Genomic DNA, 10584 nt, shown 5'->3' on the forward strand with positions numbered 1-10584 from the left:
CAGATAGATAGAAAAAAAATCATATGGACCCTTTTAAGATTAGTCCTCCCAATTATCACAGAATCTTCAACTTTGATCAGAAAATAAAAATACAACAAAAGACTTGGTGAAAATCGTCGCTGTACTTCCCAAGAGTATATATAATATAATCTACATATGAACCACATATTGCCATAAAATACACAATAATTTCTACTTTGCCCTTCTGGAGTCAAAGTTTGGAAGAAGAAATCCTTTTCTTTTTTTTTGGATGAGGGTATTAATAAATATGTGAGGTGAAAAGTGAAAACATGCTGTAGGGATTAGTCCCACATCGGTCGCCAGAAAAACTCATGGCGAAGAGAGGTCACTATAAATAACCGTTGGGGTTTCGCTATTCCAACTCACGCAGCTGCGTGGTGAGCACAAAGCGAACTATTCTTTCGCCTTTTACTAAAGAATACCGTGTGCTCGCCACTTCAAGTAGCATACGCCTATTTTTGGAGGGTGCCTTTCTCTTTGCAGAAAAGGCCCCAATAATTCAAATAAATACACTTTTTTGATGCATCTTGGCGTTTTATGGACTTGTATATTATATATAAGGTTTGATGAGTGTTTCATTATTGATATGAAAGAGTAGTTCTCAAGAAAATTACTAAGTTGAAGCTCCATAGATTCCACTCATTTGTCAAACAAAGAATAATGTTGCAATGTACATCAGTGAAAGTCGAATTTGGAAGATTAAAAAAGAGATGAAGTAAAAAAATACATCCTTTTAGTCTACTAAACTTGGCCCGGTATCATCTCTTGGACAAACTTTTCGACAGTAAACGCAAGTTCACAGATTGTCTGCGCCATTCATTGATGGGGACCTGCAGATTAAATCATACGACCCTTGTGAATAATCTACAGGAACTATAATCAATAAAAAATAAGGCATAAGGAGGAAATCGAGGAAAGGAAACTGAAAGAAGTCGCGATATTTACTGCAGGAAATCCAGCATAATCACCGGGCACTGCAATATCCTTTGTGACAGAGCTATTTGCTGCAAGTCGAACCTGCTATCCGATTAAGAGAATCAAGAAAAGGACGTCTGAGTTAGATACAATTTTTTTTCTTGCAGTTTTTTTTTTTTTTTTTTAGAATTTAGAGAAATTCACTTTTATAATGACTGAAATCATAAAACATTGAAAGATAATAATGCTTCTGAACGAGAACTAAAATTGAGCCATAATATACACGTGAAAGCCAACAGAATAGGGTAGAATCATGTAATCAAATACCTTTGAAGCAATGGAAACATGATCGCGCACAGCTACTCTCCCTCCCAAAGTGACATAGTCTCCCAGCCTATATACAAAGAAGAACTGAAAAATCAAAGAGCATCGGTAATAAGTATCACTGAATACTAATCTCCCAGTGTTATTGGAAGGAAACTAGAGTAAATATTTCAGTGACAAAAAAGGAAAATAGAATATGAACTGCATACGTCACAGAACCAGCAATCCCAACTTGTCCACATAGTATGCAACACTTTCCAATTAATGCATTGTGACCTATCTGCAAGATGGACAGTAAGGTATAGTATGGATAACGACAGCACATGAAGGACTGGAAGCTTGGAACTGACCTGAACAAGGTTATCGATTTTGGTATAGTCTCCTACAACTGTGTCTCTCCAACTGCAATACATAAGACTGGCTAATCACTCGGTTCTCAAGAATATGATCAGGATATACTAACTGAAGTATAACCAAATCAAGAGAATATATCCAAGAAAGATATGAAAGGAACCCTTTATGACATTAATAAAAATCATTAACATTGCAGGGAAGTATACAACATGTAGTTCACCTTCCTCTGTCAATGCATGTATTAGCACCTATCTCCACATGGTCACCAATCCTGGCATGCAGTATCTGAAAGGAAAGAATTCTACATTAACTCTTAAAAATCTGTCTGTCACGTAGTTAAAAGAATAAGGTTTTCCAGATATATGGAGATAGACTGTTGTTGCTTTTAATATAGCTTTGTAGTTGTAAGTCTTTACATGCATCACTTCATAATGTTCTATCATAAAGCTATCACAAATGACAATTAGGACATTGAACTTTAGAATAGCTAACATAATGTTCTCATGCACTAGAGCACCCTTTTACTAAAATAGGTTTAACTCCCTAGCTGCATGACTAAACCTTGTTTATTGCTTGAATTATCACTTAAAGGAGGCTAAAGTTGAAATTGTGAATTCTAAAACTCATCTAGAAAGTTTCGTGATCTTAGATTAAGTGATGATGAACACTACCTGGGGCTTCTTGCAAACATGTCCTTCCTCATCCACAAAAAATCCAAAACCTGTCAAAAATGAAAAACAAATAACTGAATGAATATTATTCTATTAATTGTTTGTGAAATTTAAATAGAAGTTTAAAAGGATGAAACAAGAAATGACTGTGTACTTCTGTAGTAAAAGAAGTCCATAAATTGATATTATAATGACTAGAACTCAATATACTTTTTTGCAGCCTTGTACAGTGCTGATGTATATAGAAGCATGTATTGTCTTTGTACTGCAAGGGATATCACACCACATGTATTGTATGATTACCTTTTCCCTACTGTAGAAGGAGAAAGATTTCCTCTCTAAAAGGGCAATTATGATTTCGTATGATCAAACAACACAGGTATTCACCAAAGCAAAATTTAGTAGGTATTCAAGAAAGAATTTTTTGAAAGAAGATGCAAGTAAGCACAAAAACAATAAAAAAGAACCATGAACTCAATGTTGTGCATATAGCAGCAAACATATGTACTCTTAATTTTAGTCATTTGCTCTAGTGTAGTAAGCCAAGGAATTTGGTTCTTTGACATTTAATACCCGCTACATAGACTACTTCTCCACCACTCTTCAATAACCAGGTGCCCATAGTTACTAAATTAAGTTACAGTCTCACCATCTTGACCAATGCAGACACCATTGTGGATTATGCAGAACTGGCCAATAGAACAATTGCTGAGAACAACATTATACCTAGAAAAGAAAGAAATATTCATCATAAGCATAATGACTAAAATGTGTTCTTATGAATAAAACATCATCTACTTGTCCATAGACTAAAAATTATTTTAAAAAAATAATGCAGGCACTTACATACATAAATTATAACCTATACCTACAGTACTTGTATGGAAGATAAACTAACTAGACACTCTTATATCACTAATTTCTGGAACCAACTTTTGTTCAGTAAAAAAAAATTTCTCATGAAAGCAGTCATAAGTTTGATACAGCTCTACAAGAAGCCATAAATTCCAGACAAGATGTTTCAAATTATATCACACAGCATAGTATAGTTTGGAGCTCAAACTGGCTTAGTCTCTTTCTCAAAATTTTACACACCCTAAATGTGGAATAGAGTGACAGCATCATCATATTTAATACAAATAAATCCATTTATAATATCCATTCCAAGGAGAAAAATCGAGCATAGCTTCTTCCAAAAAGATGTTTGCTAAAACCCTGCTAGCTCAGCTTCTAACATTGTTCAGTTTGCATTATAATACACCTTGTGAAGAATTTGACAGGAGCTACTTTTGTTCAGTTTGCATTCTAATTCATTGGTATTGAAATATGGCAACATAGAACAATGCTGATAAATGAAAGCATCATCAATGATGAATTTTGCATTAGAAAATTGAAAACCATACCCTAGTTTTGTCGATTCTCTAATGGATACAGAGGGCCCAACTATGGTTCCAGATCCAACATGAACATCTTCACCAAGCACAGAGTTTGGATGTACTACTGCACCAATTTCTATACAAACAGTTGGATCAATACTTGCAGATCTGTGAAAAATACCTCCACCATTATGCCATCTTTGAAACTCTGATGAGTCCAAAATTTTCGCATCATCTGATTCAGACAGTTATTATGAGAAAACTATCAGAAACGATAGAAAATCAACTCAGTTGGCATCAAGTTGACGTATTGTATGACATCCCTTTACTCTTTAGAATTTTAAGACAAACTTAAAAATGAACTTCATAATTCATTTAGGAATTGGAAAAGTATGTCTACAATCCTACTCTGCTTATTAGTTAGGCGATCATATACTAACGACTTGAAAGTGTTAAAAGAAGAATGAAAAAAACAACGACAGATGGATTACATTCCAACAAGCAAAGAAGTAAATTTCATGAAAAGAGCTAACTTTTAACTTACTGCCATAAGTAGCCGCACTGTCTGAATTGTACCAACGATTAGAGAAACAAAATTCGGTCTGATTGCAGATGGATCTCCCTCTCTTTAGTATTTCGAATCCTTTAGAAGCTCTTCTAAGCAAAACAATCATCGCTGCCAAACCAAAGCAAGACGAAGAGCTATTCATTTGGACTCTTAAATGTAATTCCCGAAACAGTGAACAAACTAACAAGCGAAACAGATTAAAGATTCCTCCTTCACAATAAAAACAAGGATAATTTCCCAACTGCGAACCGATTCCGACAAATAAAATGGTTTCCTTGCAAGCTAGCGGGAAAGAAGGACCAAATTTTGGAAAAAAAAAAAGAAAGTAAAAGAGAATAAGAATGGAACCCTAGAATCCTGTCAGCAATCACCTGAACAAAGGGGATATCTGGCGGCGGTGTGAGATCGAGATCGAGATCGAGATCGCCAGAGAGCGAGAGGAATAAGAACTAGGCAAAAGTAAGCCCGCCCAAATATATTTATACATTAGGGTAGGGTAGGGGTGAGAACCAATTAAATTACTCAACCCACATCTTAATCCATTTTTTTTATATAAATTTGAATATAAACATTAAATAGTTAGTAAAATTTAAAAATTATATCTTAACCAAACGAGATTAAGAACTAGATTTTTAATAGTCTATCTATTCATTTATATAATGCTATCAATTAGTAAAATTAAGAAAAAAAAATATCTCTTTTGGGTAGCTCACAAAATATTTCACCCTTACATTAGGGTAAACCGATATCCGGATCTAGGTCAAGTAGAATTCTTTTACCTAAATCTGATCCGAATCGTATCAGGTCCTATATTATGGTATAAGAAGATTCTAGACTTATTTGTAATGGTAAACCTCTAAGGGGTCTTTTCAAAATAAAAAAAAAGTTTGTTATTTGAGGAATCTATACTCTTTCTTATATCCGTGTGTATTCTAATATCTATCCAAGAATTTGGGGAGTGATAAATTTGCTAAGCCAAAGAAATATCTTCTTCTCAATAATAAACATAAGCAATTTATTAGAATAAGTGCAAAATTGTCGTTAAACTATTACTAATTTTCACATAGATCTCTCGTAAAAACCTCTCAAATGTCTAATCCCCCGAGTGTCGTCAGCAAAAAAGAAATAATGAGCTATATATTTATTTGAAAACATCTATAGTTTAGATGATCTAAGTATAATTAATTATATTAATAATAATTATAACCTTATATTACATCAAATTTAGTGGCCCATCAACAGCTTAGGCCTTGTAGCAAGAGACTCCATCTAGTTTATCCATTCCAGATTTGATGAATAGTTTTAGTCAATCTTTTGTTTTATTTCTGAGTGGAAATCTACAAAAGCGATCAACAAAAAATGTGCATGAATAATAATGAAGAAGATAAAATAATTTAAACTAAGAGACACAAAGATTTACTTAGTTCGGCTCTAAGCCTATGCCGGGTTAACGAGCAACTTGACTACCCAAACGGCTAATAGCCTAACACAGACCTCACTAACTCTACCATCCCTTTCAATCTTTACTCTTAATCCGCCACCACCTCCAACAGAAGAAAATCCATTAGGGCTACTCCTTTGGCCGAAGCTACCGTTGTCGTCTTCAACTGTTTGATTGTAAGTTAATAATATGATTCTGATTTATTTTCATTGGTTGAAAGTAACTGTGAAAGAGAAATTCATACAAGTAAATCTATTCAAAAACTTTTAAATAAAAATTTAGCTCAAAACTCGAGCCAAAAAATTATGTACACCCTCTAGAAAATCCCTTGATTGATCGATCTAGCAAATAAGAAAAACCTGAAAGATTAGAACAATATCACCTTGCTCTGTTTCTTAATCCTTTGACTCCGTACAAAAATAATTTTGTACAGATATTTTGACCGTTTAAAATTTCAACAAGTTCGCCTCTGTTATCTATTGCTCTCTCCTTTAAATAATTATCAAGTTAAAAGCCACCACCTCGTGCTATCCGACTAAAAATTTCTGGCCAATCGTAGCAAATTCTTTTGTCTAGCTAATTAGTGTTTGGCATCATTCAATTTAATGTTATATAGACTCAAGAGTCCTATTTGAACTGAGGGATCCAATAAAATTGGGATTACTTCACCCAGCAGTACAAGCCTTATTATTTTGAATATTAGCCATAATAGTATATTCGTACAAAGATTTCCCTTTCATTAGCCTAACTTGGACCACCAAAACTATGAAAACTAGACTATTATCTATTCTGATAAGGCTGAGCTGAAAGTTTCATATGAAATTTGCTTCCTTTTTCTGAGGAACCAATTTATTACAATGAATAGTGCACTTTTAAATTCAAAATCATAGTTGGAATATGAAAACAGATCACATAATAGTGGTAATACTATCAAATAAGGCTGCTCTCAATATCCTTTCTTCTTCATCTGAAACTCATGCATGTGTATATTGAAATTAAATGGGATAATCTCCGCAATGACTCTCTAAACTTTTTTTTTGGTACACACTGACCCCCTGAACTATGAAAAATACCTTACCCCCCTCCCCCCAATGTTGTTAACAGAATCAGTGAATTGACCAGATTGCCCCTCCACTTATAATAGTGGGATAATTACGTGGCAAAGCTAAAATTAAATATTTTAATATTTTTTAAAATTCCTACATTGCCCTCTGCCCAAATCTCTTTTCTCCTAAAATTTTTCATTCCTCTCCCCTCAAATAGCTCGAAGCCGGCAATGGAGTATCCCTTGGTCTTCTTCCCACCAGCGTCCAAACATACCGTCGCCGGATGCTGAGTGGTGGGAACGGATGGATGCGTGACTCCGACTTGGCCTCTGCATTCAGCCTCTTGCGTGCAAGATGAAGAAGAGGCCACACCGCCGTTGATGGCAAAGTTGTCAATAGACCTCGAGGGACACGACGCGTCGCTGTTGGCCTCTTTCTCTCGCCTTCTCTAGATCTATCTTCAAGAGCTCTCCCTTCTCCTTCCTCCTCCGAGCGGGATGCCGAGGGTGACGGCGTGATCGACCGCCCACGTGAAGTGTATATCGGCCAACCTATCTCTCCCACCGAGCCCACTTCGATTTCCTCCCCACCCTCTTCCTCCGCTGCTCCTTCACCGTCAGACTCAGCACAGGCCCTCACCTCCCAAAATCTGAGGCAGTCATCGTCGAATGCCGCACAAAGGCACTCTAAAATGACATCCTTTGCCTGCCACCATCTTCGTCTTTGCTTTGGATTTGCTCAAATGGGTTCTTCTTCTTTGCAAACTCTGTCACCTCAGAGCACCCAATTTTGGTGAACATAGACTTGAAGTAAGCCTTCGAGGCCTTGAGAGAGGGCGTGAGGCATTTTGAGAAAGAAAGCTCGGAGAAGAGGGCAACGGCGATGGGGAAAAATTTGGAGAGAGAGAAAAGGCTTGGAGAAGACTGCAACGGTGACGCCGGGCTTGGAGAAGAGGGCGACGACGACGCTAAGGCGGGGCTCAGAGAAGAGGTGGATTTGTCTCGCCTTGATCAGCCATAGTCGCTAGAGGCAACGACGTAGCTGCCGAAGCTACACTGATCCAAGATCCAGCTTCGACGGGGATGCAGATCTTGCGGTGGATCCGAGCTGTAGCACGCCGAAGAGGAGGGCGACGGCAGGCTACGGAGGAGGCGACGGTGGTCAACGCCATGGAGATTGCAGTGGGCTAGGTTGTGACCGCAGCAATGAAGGAAGAGAATGAGGGGTATTTTCATCCACATAAAAATTTCTCATGACTTAGCATGTGACTTGCACATGTATGAGGATAAAATTGTCAAATATTTGTCAGATGATTATCACGTGACATCTTTTGGACGGAAATGAATAACGGAACCCTAACGGAAGGGGTTAAGTGAGGTATTTCTGATAGTTTAGGGGGTCAATGTGTACCAAAAAAATGTTCAGGGGGTCAATGTGAAAATGAGTGATAGTTTAAGGGGTGAAAAGGAAATTATCCCAAATTAAATCTCTGGACAGGTTCATTTGCAACTCAGCAATTTTAATATTAATGTTGAAGAATCCTATGAGCATTTGAGCATTTGGCCTCTTTCTTATATCATGCACTGCAAATTTGTCAACAAAGATTAGCTGCAAAAGGAAAACAATTGTGAATATAATATGACATAGTTTGTGTATAGATTCAAATCTTTTGAAGGTTTTGATCTCCTAATAGATTTGTCGGCTACGACGTGTCAAAACCTAGTTGGTAGTTACAAGATCAACTTCTGCACTACATTCAGATTTCTTGTTGGCCTTTCAAATGTCAACCAAGCATTCTATCAGTGTGATCATACAAAAATGACAGACTTCGTGTGCCAAATGATCTCTCTTGTTAGCTAGGTGTTAATAATGTCAAAGCCACATATATCGATCCATATTTTGGTAGCATCCTGTAGAAGAGCTGACTCTTAGTTTCTGAAAAAGTCTGAAATGGAGTTTGTGGTCTGAAATCAATGTCTGTCAAATGCAGTACTACATTAGTTATTTGAGAATGACATACAAAGACTTGAAGAACAAAAGTGAATCATGCTATTGATAATAACTTATGGCCTTTAGACATTGTAAATCCAAAGACATTTCCTTGCTTTTTCTGGAAGAAAAAAAAAGAAGAATCGACTTTGTATATTAATTATTCTTTGAAATTTCATGCATATCCTAAATGAGAAAGTTGATATAGGTCCATTAGTACTTCAAATTCTTTTAATTGGGTTTAAGGTTTTCCTTAAACCTGGTTACTGTTCCCCTAACCTGATTTTATAATCAAACATCACTTCATGCTAAAACTAAGTTAGTGTCAATCTACTTCTTCGCTAACTTAGTTAAAGTAACAAATTTAACCAGTTTTACCGTAAAAATTAAATTACCAATTTGCTCTCGATAAAACATCGCATTATCAACTATCATTTCAATCGTTTTCTCCTATCTAGATCTCTCTCCTCGCGAGCCTTTTGATAATATTATGTGTGTTTCGTTCGTTCATTATAAAATGATATTTTGATCGTTTGATTTAATATACCTTCTAAACCCACTTTTTATTTTAGTTTAAACACCATTTTTTTTATGTCAAATCAAAAACTTATAATTTGCTCGATTGACAACCAAATATCTAATTTTTCTAAACCTACTTAAGGTATTATATTAAAGATTAAAAAAATTAAGAGTAGACTAATAAGATTTGGAGCTAACCTACATCCAGACACTTTGAGGTCTAATTGTCCAAAATTCTAATTGCATGAGAGAAGCACATCAAACTACCAAGGCACTTGCCTTCCAAGATGTATGGAAAGTGACTTCCATTGGCTTCTTCCTTAGAGTAACATTAAGATTGATCAAATGAGTTTCTTATTAGTTTTCTTTATTACTTGCAAAAATTTAGCATGCATGCAACTCCTTTTTTTTTTTTTTTTAAGCTCTGCTTATGAAGCTAAGATAATTTTGAATCATTTTTATCACATATTGTTGCAAATTTTATTGGACTTGGCTTTGTGAAAATTAATACCCTTTCTTGTTAGGCTTGCATAGTATTAAAATATTATTATTAAACTCTTGTGTTTTTGATAGAAGAATTTGTTAGCTTGTGAACGGATTATTTATTAAATTTATAAAAGATAAGTGCAAGTTATTTTAGGGTAAATTTATAATTTAAAAATAAGACAAACTTAGATAAATGATTAGTAATCCTCAACAAAGTTTAGAAAATTATTTTTAAAGTCAATGATAAGGAAAAAAGAAGAAGAGCCAAAAGTGATTGATAAGGACACCAATTAATGGAATCTCTGTTGCATATCTTAAGTGGCTTTGATAGATTACTGCTGGAATAATTATTATTAGTTAAATATTAAAGGAAAGTAATTATATATTTGGAGGAGTAACTATGATATTTAAAAAATATATATATATAGTGGTAATTATGTAAAAGAAAATCCCTTTCAAAAAGGTCACAAGGGTGGAGGCGGTTTGTAAAAAAGGGTAAATATAGGTGGCGAATTGCAACAAAGCCAAATGAAGGGTGAGAATATCAATTCCGGACTATAAAAATCACAAATTACCTCCCTCCTAAACTACGTGGTTAAAGCTAACACGCCGAAGTGCCGAACCGTATGCGTTTTGGCGCCTCTCTCTCTCTCTCTCTCTCTCTCTCTCTCAAAGCCACGTTTTTTCGCTCGATCAAACTGCCATCTTTCGCTCACTCTCTCTCTCTCTCTCTCTCTCTCTCTCTCCGGCCCGCGACGCGATCCGAAACTTCCAGGGAAGAAGCGAGGCGTTTTCTTGGGATCTTTCCGTTGTCGATCGGGATGGGCCACCCGAATCCCATCGTAGACAGCGACGAATCGACCCAGATTTCGAT

General features: G+C 35.9%; 1 protein-coding gene and 1 non-coding gene across 2 annotated transcripts; one reads left to right on the plus strand and one right to left on the minus strand.

Moving 5' to 3' along the window:
• The first annotated feature begins 389 nt into the window (after window positions 1-389).
• LOC140789989 (U5 spliceosomal RNA) lies at window positions 390-509 on the plus strand. The gene has a single exon (XR_012109289.1). It is a non-coding gene; the product is annotated as a U5 spliceosomal RNA (small nuclear RNA).
• A 122-nt stretch (window positions 510-631) lies between these two features.
• LOC140789224 (probable UDP-3-O-acylglucosamine N-acyltransferase 2, mitochondrial) lies at window positions 632-4708 on the minus strand. Its single transcript, XM_073138828.1, has 11 exons — window positions 4601-4708; window positions 4206-4337; window positions 3689-3896; window positions 2935-3011; window positions 2286-2335; window positions 1835-1899; window positions 1611-1662; window positions 1470-1540; window positions 1264-1330; window positions 967-1038; window positions 632-851 (listed from the first exon to the last, which is right to left on the minus strand). Exons 2-11 carry the CDS (start codon window positions 4333-4335, stop codon window positions 780-782), a joined length of 864 nt encoding a protein of 287 aa, XP_072994929.1. The 5' UTR covers window positions 4336-4337; window positions 4601-4708; the 3' UTR covers window positions 632-779.
• Window positions 4709-10584: the final 5876 nt, after the last annotated feature.

The sequence above is a fragment of the Typha latifolia genome, chromosome 5 (genome assembly GCF_019914945.1).
Source record: "Typha latifolia isolate L0001 chromosome 5, TyphaL0001v2, whole genome shotgun sequence".
Lineage (NCBI taxonomy): Eukaryota > Viridiplantae > Streptophyta > Magnoliopsida > Poales > Typhaceae > Typha > Typha latifolia.